Source organism: Aplysia californica, unplaced genomic scaffold, assembly GCF_000002075.1.
Source record: "Aplysia californica isolate F4 #8 unplaced genomic scaffold, AplCal3.0 scaffold00379, whole genome shotgun sequence".
NCBI lineage: Eukaryota > Metazoa > Mollusca > Gastropoda > Aplysiida > Aplysiidae > Aplysia > Aplysia californica.
The window spans coordinates 686,045-700,733 of record NW_004797649.1 but is presented as its reverse complement, the minus strand read 5'-3'; the positions used below and the strand labels follow the sequence as shown (position 1 = coordinate 700,733).

General features: G+C 39.6%; 1 protein-coding gene across 1 annotated transcript in view; it reads left to right on the top strand.

The window, feature by feature from the left end:
* Positions 1-14,689, top strand: part of LOC101860986 (collagen alpha-5(IV) chain) — a gene marked incomplete in the record, with an annotated part of 52,587 nt that overhangs the window by 32,678 nt on the left and 5,220 nt on the right. The window contains 13 exon segments of the mRNA XM_013085487.2: positions 26-139; positions 743-913; positions 2,070-2,159; positions 2,615-2,776; positions 3,846-3,941; positions 4,375-4,464; positions 5,405-5,538; positions 7,069-7,231; positions 8,985-9,182; positions 10,389-10,574; positions 11,585-11,718; positions 12,880-13,024; positions 13,446-13,565. Of these exon segments, the coding sequence (XP_012940941.1) occupies positions 26-139; positions 743-913; positions 2,070-2,159; positions 2,615-2,776; positions 3,846-3,941; positions 4,375-4,464; positions 5,405-5,538; positions 7,069-7,231; positions 8,985-9,182; positions 10,389-10,574; positions 11,585-11,718; positions 12,880-13,024; positions 13,446-13,565 (1,803 nt within the window).

Genomic DNA, 14,689 nt, shown 5'->3' with positions numbered 1-14,689 from the left:
ATTATTATTTTTATCCTCGTCACAGGTGAGCCTGGTCTGGAGGGACCCAGTGGTCGCCCCGGTGAGCCTGGTCGTCCCGGACGTTCCCTGGATGGAGGAATGGGACCCAGAGGATTCCCTGGAAGGGACGGAAACCCAGGTACGATCCTTTCCATAATGGTACACAATAAAATGGGAAAAGTAAAAATGATGCTGGTAATAAACACAACGACAATGGTAATAGTCCAATGAAAATTGCGGTAATGATCGTAATGAGAAAGAAAGAGATGTAACTTTTCTCTCTCTCTCTCTGCATCAAGAAGGTAAAAGTAACCATTTCTGTCATTAGATCAAGAAGGTTAAAAAGTAACTCTCTTCTGACACTCTTTCTTTCTGGGTCAATAAGGTAAAAATAACTTTTCCTTTTCACTCTCTGGATCAAGAAAGTAAAAATAACCTCTTAGGAAGTAAAAATAGCCTTTGTCTCTTTCATTTTGAATCAAGAAAGAATTTTACAGAGTACCCTTTCTCTCTCTCTGGATCAAGAAAGTAGTCTTTTTCTCTCTGGATCATGAAAGTAAAAGTAACCTTTTTCTCTCTGGATCAAGAAAGTAGTCTTTTTCTCTCTGGATCTTGAAAGTAAAAGTAACATTTTTCTCTCTGGATCAAGAAAGTAAAAGTAGTCTTTTTCTCTCTGGATCATGAAAGTAAATGTAACCTTTTTCAAGAAAGTAGAAGTAAGTTTTCTATGTCTGCTTCTCAGGTGCTCCTGGCCTGGTCGGTCTCCCTGGTGACGAGGGTCTGCCAGGTTTCCCTGGAGAGCAGGGCATGTTTGGCGTTCCCGGCCGTCCTGGTGAGCCCGGTCTAACTGGACTGGATGGTAATCCTGGACTGCCAGGAGATGATGGACCTTCTGGACTTACTGGCCTCCCAGGTCTGTTGAATTGTGTCTCTATTTTTAAAAAATCTTCCGTTTATGTAATTTAGATCATGAGCTTTTAGAATGAGGTTTGTCATTTCTGCTGGCCTGTTGTCAGTACTATTTGAGTGGCATATTTTAAGATACTCGCATTCTATCTACATAGTATAAAAAGAAGGAAACAAGTGAGTCAGAACTGTTTTATACTCATGTTCTCAAACTTATATATTACTTTTAGAAAAAGTTCCTTTTTGAGGAAATAAAATTCTTTTTGTTTGTTTTTATTTGTGTACCATCATAACAAAATGAGTTGCTTGTCGCACTCGGCTGTTTTGAGATATTTGGCAAGACCTCAATTTTCTAAAAACTGTGTGTTTATCTCTTCCCAACTTCAGTGGCAATAACTTTGGAACTAAAGCAGCTAGACTAGAGTTAAATCTTTACCCACTTGTTGGGCTTGAAAAGATATTTAATTTGGTTGCCAAAGTGTTATATTGTCAAAATGAGACCTGTGATTCGTGCTGTCATGTTGCTATTCTGTTGTATGGTCTGCAGAGTATATTTGTGTGTGTGTGTGTGTGAAGTTATTTTTGTATAGCCTGCCAAGTACATTTGTGAATGTGTGTGTGACATAGTCTGTTTAGTACATTTGTGCATGTCATGTTACTTTTATATGGCTTGTCAAAAACATTTATGAATGTGTGTGTATGTGTGACAAGGTCTGTTTATTACATTTGTGCGTGTCATGATACTTTCTTGTTTGGCCTGTCGAGTACGTTTGTGAATGTGTGTGCGGTGTGGTCTATTTAATACATTCTGTGTGTGCGTCACACAACTTTTGTATTACATTTGTGTATGTGTCATGGACTGTAAAGTACATTTGTGTGTTTGTGTGAGTGTGTGGGTGTATATATATATATATATATATATGTGTGTGTGTGTGTGTGTGTGTGTGTGTGTGTGTGTGTGTGTGTGTGTGTGTGTGTGTGTGTGTGTGTGTGGGTGTGTGTGTGTTTGTGTCATGGTATGTTGAGTACATTTGTGTGTGTGCTTTGTTACTTTAGTATGATCTGTTAGGTACATTTGTGTTTGTGCCTTTGTCTTTTGAATACATTAGTGATTGTGTCATTGTCTTTTGAGTACATTAGTGAATGTGCCTTCGTTTCTTCAGGACCTGCTGGGGACAGAGGTGAGCCAGGGTTCCCTGGTATCCCTGGAAATGATGGCCGCCCTGGAGAGTCTGGCCTGCCTGGATTAGATGGTGAGTAGTTTGAGAGACCTTTGACGCTTGCATCAACATTTTTGCTTCTTTCCTTTAAAAAACTGTATTGGGCTTTTTACGTTTTTAATTTTCTAATTTTTTTTTCTACTTAAGAAGTTCTTTTAGTATTTTGCATTTTCAATTTTATTTTTTTTTCGTTGTTCCTCAAGAATCTTTTTGATATATAGCATTTTCATTTTTTGTGGGTGGGGTTTTTCTCTTCAAGAAATCATTTGGGTATTATTTTTAAAGCGTAAAAACATCTACTCTCTGTTTTGTTGCAAATATTCTTCTTGGTTTGCATCTATGTAAAATCTATAATTCTGTGCTAATCATCATCATCATCATCATCATCATCATCATCATCATCATGTTTTTCCTCCCCATTATCATCATCATCATCATCTTCATCGTCATGTTTTTCCTCCCATCATCATCCCCTTATTTTCCTGCAGGTATGCGTGGTGACAACGGAACTCCAGGTCTTCCCGGCCTGCGAGGATTTAACGGTGGCGATGGACTGCGTGGCGAGGATGGACTTCCTGGTTTGCCAGGAAGAGACGGCCTCAGAGGCTTTGATGGGGAACAGGGCCTTGATGGTCTTCCTGGCGACGATGGTTTGTTTCTCTGCTTTGTGTCTGTTTCTCAATAGTCCTGTTTTTTTTCTTTCCTACTGTCATTTCTGTCTTTATTTCTTGCCTTTTCCTTGCAGTAAAGGAATGTTTTGGTGTTGAAGTAATACTCTTTACGAATCTTTTTTCTTATAAAGAAGAAAAAGAGACAGAGAGAGAAACTGAGAGAGACAAATGAAAAGTCAGAGAGATGGGTGGAAAGACAAAAAAAAGGGGAAAAAAGGAAGAGGAAATGAGAGATTGAGAGAGAGAGAGAGAGAGAGAGAGAGAGAGAGAGAGAGAGAGAGAGAGAGATGGAGTGATGGACAGAGAGAGCGATGAAGAGAAAAAGGAATTTGAACCTATTAGTATTCGACTCGCCGAGATCCTTTTTTCACATGATTTTCTTTAAGATGGCAGATAACACTCCTTTAACTCTTTTTAGCACCGGCTATTTTAAGCCCTCGCTTCACTCTTGCCCAAGTCATACTGGAGTCCTTGACTCCTCACAACAAACAAACTCTGGATGTGTCTGCAATTTTTTTTCAGATGTTAAAAGAACTTCTTTACTGTTTTTGTTTGAAGTTTTAGAAGATAACAAGTAAAATGTTTTTCATAGATAATTTGACAGATTATGATAAAAAATATGGGACTGGGTTTGAGGTGGCGAGATGATGAGGACAAGAACTGAGGATAATATATGCTACAGGGGATGTAACCAATAATATTCAAGAGCATGGGAGAACTTCTCACAGTGTCTTGAAGATGTGAGAAAACTTTTGACATGTGGAATTTTTTTTTTTTTTAATAAATTTTTTAATGTAAGTGTTGTTTATTCTTCTATTGACACAATTTTTATTATAAAAGAGATGGGCTTCTACCCTACCTGCCAGGGGCCAACCTGGGCTAAGAGAGATACAACATTTTAGCAGAAAGATGAGGATACTTGGTAAAAATTTCCGCAAAATGGGAATTGAACTCTGGTCTTGTGTGTGTACCTGAGAAATGCTTAACCACTGCATGTCAGATGCTGATGTGGAATTATTGAAGACATAACATTTCCTTGTGTTCTCAGGCCTGCCAGGACTGAGGGGTATGCCCGGTCTGCCCGGAGAGCAAGGAAGAGATGGACAGAAGGGAGACAGAGGCAGGGGCATCCCTGGAGAACCAGGTAAACCACAATCTTTTAGTATTTGACCCTCTTGTTTAAGAATTTCACCCTTTTGTTTTGTCACCCTTTCATTTTAGAATTTCACCCCTTTTGTTTTAGTATTTCACCCTTTGTGCAGTGTTCACCTTGACTGGGAAAATCTTCATCCTTTAGTATTTCACTTTTTGTCTTGTATTCTACTTTTTTAAGATCTAATTTCTGGTTGTATACTCTTGCTGTTACACTGTCTAGTGGTAGTCTTGACGATGTCCAAACTTTTTAATTCGTTGTTTATCTGTGTAGCCTACTCCAAACAGCCAACTTGTTCTCTGACAATCTCATTTCTCCCCTTGTCTCATCCTGTGATGTATAAATCTATCATCAACTTACATAAATGATTTGTTGTGCTTCCACTATTTGGGACCACCATGTGACCAAAGTCTCGAATTTTCAGGTCTCGACGGCTTGCCAGGTATTGCTGGGTTGCCAGGATTAGATGGTTTGCCTGGACTCAAAGGAGCACCTGGAGATTCTGGGTTGCCAGGTAGGCATAATTTGATATATAAACCCCTTCATTGCTGAGGCATGCTCATTTGTGTTTGTACAGAATATGACAGAACAAGTTATGGAGATCACAAGAGAGTTTGAAGGGGTTAAGATAATATCTTTTACTGTTATGTTTTCTATGGTTCCCAAACACTGAATACAAATATGGGCACATACAAACACATTGTGCAGTTAAACGCACTCAAATAACTCCTCCCCTCCCCCTCCAAAAAAATAATTGAACTCGTGCAGTGTAGTAGAGAAGCTATACGGGCCGACAGATGAACTGAGCAGGACGGCCCAATTTATGACAGATACCAGACTTCAAGTGTGATGCGATCGAGAAGAAGAAGAAGATGTAGTGTAGTAATATTACATAACCTCAGATATTTGTACAAATACTTTGACTAAAAACCTCTCTCTCTATCTCTCTCTCTGTCTCTCTCGCTCTCTCTGTCTGTATCTCGCTGTCTGTCTGTCTGTCTGTCTGTCTGTCTGTCTGTCTGTCTGTCTGTGTCTGTCTGTCTGTCTCTGTCTGTCTGTCTGTCTGTCTGTCTGTCTCTCTCTCTCTCTCTCTCTCTCTCTCTCTCTCTCTCTCTCTCTCTCTCTCTCTCTCTCTCTCTCTCTCTCTCTCTCTCTGTCTCTCTCTCAACCCCTCAACTTGTCTCTTAATGTGTCTTTTAATATGTCCCTAAATTTTAATGTGTTTCTCAATGATTCTCCTCTCTATACATCTCTAATTGTGGTCCCCTCCCCCCCCCCCCCCCATATGTCTCCCAATATGATGTCTCTCATTATATCTCTCACTGTGTCTTCCAAGTGTCTCTCCTTGTATCCCTCATTATGCCTCTCAATTTGTCTCCTGCTGTTTCTCTCAAAATTCCTCACAATAATATGTCTATCTCTGTATGTTACGCTCTCTCCCTCCCCTCCCCCAGGTTTGGATGGCCTGCCAGGTATGCCTGGTGAGTCTGGTTTCCCCGGAGAAGATGGTCGTGAGGGATTCCCTGGCCTGCCAGGAAGGAGAGGACCAGATGGCAGAAACGGCTTCCCAGGAGAAGATGGACAGCCCGTAAGTTGGAACTGTCAAACATTTCTTTTTAACCCTTCCAGCCCCAGCCATTTTTGTGCACTCCCTAACTCCTGTCCCAGTCAATACAGTAGTAAAAAGTAAAATTGTTCCTGTATCCAATCCGGACTTTGGGGATTGCTTTGTTAGTGAGACAACTTCCTGGGCCTTCGGCATATTGTTGCAGGGTGGCCAGTTCCTTTCCACGCCACCTTTACTTCCCCAACAGTAGTATTTCAGAAAAATAGGCATGCATTCTAAAAAGTGATGTAGTATCTTTGTAATGAAGTTTAGTTAATAGCATAAACAAAGTTTAAAGGTAAATGAACAAATATTATGAAAATTAAAGTTTAATTAGGTTTGCTTAATTTATTTTGAAAAATGAGCAAATTCGGTATCCCCCGAAACTGAGAGTATAAGCTCTTGGGACGAATGGAGATACAAGCGCTGCTGAAAATATATGCGCATGGGGCTTGAAGTGTTAAATTGTAAAATTGTTAATGTTTTACGCCCCATCGACACAATTTAGATCATTTAGGAGGTGGGCTGCTTCAACTATGACTGGCAGAGTAATCCCAGGCTGAGAGGGATACAATGTCTCAGTTGGCAGATGGATATACTCGCTAAAACAGTTCCTTAACCCTATCCGTACGTCCTGGGTGTATTCTTCACATTTTAGAATACTTCTAGTGCAAAGATCTCTTTGAAACTTTCAGTATTTCTCAAAAAATAATTTTGACAGATTGCTATGCAAAGCTTACGGATCGGATTAACAAGTAAATTTCCTTTTTGGAGAGTTCCCCACGTGGTATGGATACGATAGTAAAACACATCGTAAGGATAGAGTTAAACAGGTCGTCTATTTGTGGTGGTGAAGAGGCTAACTGTAAAACAACAGAATATGCTGTTAACCATTTTTTCTCACTCAAGCCACGTAAACAAGAAATAGAAGGAGACCCAGAAGAGGAGCCGATATAATTTAAAGCAATATTACTCTCACCTTTGATGTATATGACCTGCTTTCCTTCATGAGAACAGCGTGAATTCTCTCCCGAAAGAAATGTGTGGGCCTATTATAATACCAGAGAGGAAGTTAAAGAAAAGCCTAAGGACACACTTGTTCAACGCTATCCTCTGTCAGTAAATTGTGCTTGTGATAATGGATAATGAGTATGGATCTGGGAACTCTGTGTGTGTGTGTGTGTGTGTGTGTGTGTGTGTGTGTGTGTGTGTGTGTGTGTGTGTGTGTGTGTGTGTGTGTGTGTGTGTGTGTGTGTGTGTGTGTGTGTGTGTGTGTGTGTTTTAGAAAACACATAAAAGACATTTTCTGTCTTTTGATTTGTTATTTGAGGGGATAATTCTGCTGCAAGCCTTCTGGAGATTATAGGGAATTTAAATTCCCATTATTATTATTATTATTATTATTATTATTATTAGTTTCATTAGTTTTATTATTATGTTTACTATTATTAGAGCTATTGTTATTATTATTATTGTTATAACAATAATTATTACTATTATTGATTTCTTTAGGGAGATCCTGGCCTTGATGGTCTGCCTGGCCTTCCTGGCGCACCTGGACGTCTGGGTCTGCCTGGCGATGATGGTATCAGCGGATTCCCTGGTGATCAGGGTGAAGACGGTTTCCCTGGCCAGCCTGGTCTGCCAGGATTTGACGGCATGACTGGAAATGATGGTGAGTTGAAGGGGCGTATCGCACAGTCTAGGTAGGGGCTAGCAAAGATCCATGCGCCGCACAGGGTGTGTTATACTTTTCCAGACCACTGAAATGACCCACATAGTGACTGTGGCTCATTGCTTTTCTGTGCGCCTGTGACACACATGTGTCTTTATATAAGATTTTGTCAGTGGTTGGTTTCATTTATCAACATATATAACTCTTTTCAGCCAGAATTAATTTCGGGGGTTTTTCTGTACTGCTAGAATTAAATTTCTGCTGCCATTTAAGTTTTTGTGTCACTGACAATTTTGGATATAGATCTAGATATACCTCATTCACCATGCTAAATATATTAACTCATTCGCTACGTATTATTTTCGGCTTGTGGGCGAATTTTTTTCGGGAGGGCGAAATGAGATGATGACTAGTGCGCAGTTCACAGGTCTTTGGGGTCATACATTCAAATAAATATCAATACATTATATACCAACATTTTCAGTATGGTTTGTAGAATACATCCGTATTATTTATTTGCGTATTTTTCAACTTTGGTTCCTGTAAGAGGCGATTATGCAACACAATTGTGATTGGATGCGGATAAAATTGAAAAATAAAAAATTTATAATCTCAGGTGAAACTCAACAAATATGTTTGCACCTAGTCAAATGATACATCAAAATAAACATAACTGTATATAGAACAGGAAAATATTGAAAAATGTGCAGTTATTTACATACATTCCATAATATTTGTACATTTGGATCATAACATCCGATATTGAAAAAAACATTTAAAAAAAATAATTTTGAAAAAAGGATCACAATCAGAAAAAAATATACGTATTTTATATGGAATTATTCAGAATTGCGTTTGGAATTAACCTACACATGTCTTGAGTGGTACTTTTTTTTTAGTAATTTCACCCAAAAGTAGTGATTTTGGGGAGAAAAAAAATATTTTGACTATTTAGATCTAGGCGTAGATCTAGCACTCAAAAATATTGATTTCTCAATTACAGTGCACCGATAATTTGCGTCCTATAGTATCAATATTATAAAGAAGAGTCCTACATTTCTTTAGTGGGCAAAATAGTGATAGATTTAGTTGTGTAAAAGTACTAAGGCTGGTGTCTGGGTATAATTTTGGCTTCATGATAAAACAAAGTCGAATAAACTACGAAATCGTGTTTCAAAACTGAATCAAAATTTCCGATTTTCGGTGGAAACGCTTGACCCGGAAGGCAACTTTATATTATGACCCTTATTTTAACATGGATATGTGGATTGGAATAGAAACCAAGCTAAAATTGAACGTCGGTTCTCAAGCCGCCTGGGACGGCTTAGCGTACTGACGGCACTTTAGCCGCGCCGCCCCCCACGGCTCGGCGTAGCGAATGAGTTAATTATTGACAACCTATTGGAAGGGGATAGTGAGATATAATGTGAAAAACAGCTGTATAGTTAAGAGATTTGAATAGCAATCTTGAATTGGAGAATGACTCAGATTCTTGATTTTTGTTCCCCCATAGCCCACCCCCCTTTATACTACATACACCATGCACACACACACACACACACACACACACACACACACACACACACACACACACAAACACTCACACACACACACATAAACACACACACATAAACACACACACACACACACACACGCACACACACACACACACACACACACAAACAGGCACACCATACACACACACACCCACCAACAAACACTCTCAAATTTTTGTATTCACCTTTCCCCTCAGGACTGCCCGGTGTGGATGGTTTGCCAGGTCTCCCTGGCCTTGGAGGCGATGATGGCCTACCTGGCCTCCCAGGACGTCCCGGTGGACGTGGCCTGCCAGGATTTGCTGGTGAGAGAGGATTTGATGGGGAGGCTGGCCAGCCAGGTGACGATGGTTTCCCTGGACGCCCCGGAGTGGATGGCCCCCCAGGACCCCCAGGTACAACACACAACAATTTTGTTTGTTAGGGTTTTTTTTGTTAGATTAATTCCCTATCTCCGGCAAGCCACTCCCAGCGGCTCGCGGTCGGAATCACTGTGCCGATGAACCATTGGCCGTGGCTTGGGTACATACCTTTATGACGACTTCGACGCCAAATTACTTTTCAGCAATTGCCCAAAACAAGTCTCTTTTACCGGGATTTCATTCGTTAGATGAAAAATAATAGAAATAGGTTCACTTGTTTCATTTAGTGACAAATTTAGTAACATATTTGTCAATTTTAGATTTTGTACCAAAAGAGGGCCCCGTCTCAGAGTTTAAAAAGTCACACTGACACAATTAAATTACAGTCTTCTAATGCAAGGAACAGGTAAGACATCTATACAGGATCAATAGATCAATAGGGATGGGGGGAAGAAAAGAGATAGGACCTACCAGTGGCACCCTCTGACGACCCACACAGTTTAAAAGTTGCTGAATGCATAATATTATGCTTGCAAGAGTCAGGGTGTTTTAAATAGCATTGCATTTCATGCTACTAAGATTTTGTTAGTTTTTAACACTTTTCGGTCACTTGGCTCTATAATGCGCGGGTGAAAATTATCCGTTCCGGTCACCTGGTGCACTTCTGTGCCAGGCCCAAGAAGTCGGTTGCAGTCGCTCTCCTGGCTCGGTGACCAGATGGGGTATTTTGTACTGCTGGCTGTGTGACTGCAAAGTGTTAAATAAATGGCTTGCAGCACTGATGGTACCATAATTTGATAAAAGAAATAAAAAGAATATATTAAGGGTATATTTGTTGCTGAAAGGGGGATATTTGTTGCTGGGAAAAAATACTAAGGAAAATTCCTATATGCCTATGCGGGTCGTACTTTCAGTCAAGCTGGTTTCAAGATGTTTGTTGGTTTTTTTTTGGGGGGGAGGGGTTGTCATTCGATGATTGAAAATAAATTCTTCTCTTTAAATCATTCAAGCCAAGTATGTTAACATTCACTCAAGCCCACAGACAAACATTTCTGAAAACCTTAATCTCTTTTTTCTTTCTTCATTTGTTTGTGTCTGTCCCTTCATTTTTGTTTGTTTCTGTCTTTTCGTTTGTTTGTGTCTGTGTTTGTGTCTGTTTTTTCATTTGTTTTTGTCTGTTCCTTGATTTGTTTGTTGCTGTCCCTTCATTTAATTGCTTTTGTTTGTTGCTGTGTGCAGGTCGCCCTGGCATGCCTGGCGTGGATGGTATCCCTGGTCTCCAGGGTATGGATGGTCAGAGAGGATTTATGGGAGAGGACGGCCGCCCTGGAAACCCCGGCTTCCAAGGACAGAAGGGAGAGCCTAGTGTTGCCCCCGATGGACCCAAAGGTTTCCGAGGAGAATCTGGATTTGATGGACTCCCAGGTTGGATTAAATTAAAGACCCATAAAGTTGCTTTCTGTATAGAATTTCTTTTGATTGGTTGGTTTCCCAGATCGGTTTAGATTTTAAAACCTGAAGTTTCTTTCTGTGTAGGAGTCTTTCTGTATACGACTCTTTCTGCTTGGACAGCCTTCCAGTTTAGTTTAGATTAAAAAGATCAATAGCTGTTTTCTGTATAAGAGTCCTTCTGGTAAAACAATCTGTCAAGTCTTTGCTTTCTGTTGAAGAGCCCTTTTGATTGGAAAATATCTTAAGTTGGTTTTGTTTTTTTGTTTTTTTTAAACCCCAAAAACAACATAAGCTGCTCATTGTATTATAGTTCTTTTGACGGGACTGCTTCCCAGATCATTTTGGTTTAAAAAAACAAAAGCTGTTCTCTGAATAACAATTGTTTGGTAGAAGAGACTGCTGAAAACAATAGTGAACATTTTTGGAACACTTCAGTACGTTCTGCTTTTGTTGTTGGTTTCCTCTTTGGGTTTATTATTGTTTATTGAACATATAAATAAAACATTTAACAGTGCGTTTGAGTGTGGGATGTGTGTATGTTTGTTGTGTGTATGCATGTGTGTGAGAGAGAGAGAGAGAGAGAGAGAGAGAGAGAGAGAGAGAGAGAGAGAGAGAAAGAGAAAGAGAGAGAAAGAGAGAGAAAGAGAGAGAGAGAGAGAGTCAGGATAAATGGAAATTTTTTTCATCCAAAGGAAGACAAATGAACACACTTTAAGATGATACCAATAACTCTACATGCCCCAAAATTAACGAGAGCCTGATTCCACCACATTGGGACACAAATACAAACTTCAACAATAGATTATAAGTAACATGGATTGGCTGGGGTTTCTTATATTTCTGTTTACACCATAAATAACTGAGCAGTGTTAAATGTCATGTTCAACTGATGTGTCGGGCTAATGGTTTTGACAGTTTGTCAGCTGAACTGTTACATTGTATACTGAGAGTTGAGGTTCGGTTCCTGTTTCTCACTCCGTCAGGTCGTCCTGGTGCCAAGGGTGGTGCTGGCCAGCCTGGCCTGCCAGGTTTTAACGGTGAGCGTGGAGAAAATGGCCTTCCTGGTCTGCAAGGAGAGCCTGGATTTGACGGAGAGAGAGGACGTATGGGAGAAGATGTAAGTTCTGTGTAGAGGGTAAATGTTTATGTGCTTGTCTCTCTCTCTCTCTCTCTCTCTCTGTCTCTTACTATCTTTATCTTATGCACATGTCCTCAGTCTCTATCTCTGTTTCTGTCTGTCTGTCTGTCTGTCTGTCTGTCTGTCTGTCTGTCTGTCTGTCTGTCTGTCTGTCTGTCTGTCTGTCCGTCCGTCCGTCCGTCCGTCCGTCCGTCCGTCCGTCCCTCTCTCTCTCTCTCTCTCTCTCTCTCTCTCTCTCTCTCTCTCTCTCTCTCTCTCTCTCTCTCTCTCTCTCTCTCTCTCTCTCTCTCTCTCTCTCTCTCTCTCTCTCTTACTTCCATACAAAAAAAATCTTACACAAACAAGTTACTTGTTAAAGAATGGCATGAACAAAAAATCCATATTGAAAGAAACTGAGAATCAAATTACAAATCTCTTAAAGCTCTATAAGTGAGTGAAAACAATTTTAATCTTGTTACAAGTTGTTAAACATGTTAAATCAGGCTTGATACGAGATATTATACATTATGTTGAATCAGTCTTGATACGAGATGTTGTTATACATTATGTTAAATCAGTCTTGATACGAGATGTATGAGACATAACTATCCATTTATCTTGAGCCCCAGTGTACTCATTTCCATCGGGTCTGAAAAGTTCAGGATCTATTGTTTTTTTCAGTAGGTGCCTGTGGATAAAGATGTGTAAGAATTGAGTTTCGAAAGGGTTACCCTACCAAGTAAAGGGGCTTTATTTGGGGTATGAAACACTGGCAACATGGGAAGCAGGTGCTCATCGGTTCTTCTTTGGATGGGAGGCATGGATATGTGTATCATAGGTGACTTATAGTAAAGCTTTCGGACTCTCAACCTGAAGATCATGGGTTCAAATCCTGTCACAGGCTTAATGTTGCTCTCTTGAAAAAGACACTTTATTTGAATTTTATTATTATTACTATTATTATTGCAATAATGTTTATCTTTTTGCCTCTTCTTTTTTTAACCTATGTGCCAGGGTCTACTGAGGTAATAATACTAATTGTAAAGTGCATAGAGCAAGCTATAAAGCATGGACATGTGTTGTATAAATGCAGTTGTTATCTTCATATCAAATTATTATATTTATCTTTTTGTCTCTTCTTTTTTCCCCTCCTTGTGCCAGGGTCTGCCCGGATTGGACGGCCTTCCCGGTATGATAGGTATGCCTGGCGAGGATGGACTTACTGGTCTGCCCGGACCCAAAGGTTTCAGAGGAGAATCTGGCTTCACTGGACTGAGAGGACGTAAAGGAGAGGCTGGTTTTCCAGGTACGAGTAATTTATTCAGCAGCACTTTAAAATTAGTCTAGTCACTAAGCCTGGTTCTTCCGGTATTAGGTTATAGAGTTGAGATTTTTAAAAGTTTTCCTACCAGTGTTTTATTCTATAGCTTAAACTATAAAAATAGTAATAAGGATAATAATAATAATAATGATAATATATCATCATTATTATTATTATCATTGTTATTACTATTATTATTGTTATTATCATTATTATTACTGTTGTTATTATTATTACTGTTATTGTTATTATTTTTTAAAAATTATTGTTATTAATACTATTATTATAATTGTTATTATTGTTGTTGTTATTGTTATTATTATTATTATTATTATTATTATTACTATTATTATTTTATTATAAATCTATTATTATGACTTGTTATTACCTTGGCCTTGTTACCCAGGTCTGAAGGGTGCGGACGGAGTCTCCGGTGCCCAGCAAATTGTGGAAGGACGGAAGGGAGAGGGCGGAGAGAACGGCACAAATGGCGGCCCTGGTATTCCAGGACTGCCAGGAGATAATGGTAAGTCAGACAAAATGGATAGTGGAGGATGGGGTTTGGGGGGGGGGGGGGGGTTGGCGAGGAAAGGGGTGGGGGGCAAGGTGAGGTTTGGAGATGGCATTAGATGGATTTGAATCCCTAGTGTTGAGTCTTGAAGACACCCACATGGCTTGACACTGTTAGACAAGGGCATTAGATGAGGAAATTGTAGCTCTTTAAATCAAAAGTTATTACATGGCAGGGTAAAAATCCACGACTGTGCTATTCAAATTATTGTCTGCCTTGCAGACGTACTGGGGTGCTCACTTTGAGCAGAATTATGTTGCTTGTATTTTATCAAATTATATGGTCATATTATATAGGCCCATTAAACTGAAGGAAAATGAACGAAGATTTTGGAAAAGTGAATAAAACTAAAATAATGAATGGTAACGGAAAATAATTGTATGCCCAGCCAACCTGTGAGCTAAAACCAGAGATTGTTGGCACTTTGGTGATGCATCATGAATTGGCACAGTAGCAGTAATTTATATCCAATGGAATGAGTTGGTAACCTACAGGGGAATTAAGCCAGTTCTGCACAGTACCGAATGAGTGACCATCTTGTAGAACAACTTTTGTTTGTGCCTGACATCATTTCCTCTCTCCATCTCTTCTGTATGTTACTCTAACTTGACACCTTTCCTCTTCCCATCTTTTTTAAAAGTAGGTTTGCTCTATAGGTTACCTTTACGTATTTCCTGTTCCCAACTTATTTTACAAGACACATGTCCTAATCCCATCTTCTGAATAGGCTACCGTGACATATTTCTTCTTCCCATCTTTCCTTTAGGTTAACCAGACATATTTTCTCAACTCATGTTCTCTGTTGATTACCCCAACACATTTTCTTATCCCATGTTCTCTGTTGATTACCCTGACACATTTTCTCATCCCATGTTCTCTGTTGATTACCCTGACACATTTTCTCATCCCATGTTCTCTGTTGATTACACTGACACATTTTCTCATCCCATGTTCTCTGTTGATTACCCTGACACGTTTTCTCATCCCATGTTCTCTGTTGATTACCCTGACACGTTTTCTCATCCCATGTTCTCTGTTGATTACCCTGACACATTTTCTCATCCCATGTTCTCTGTTGA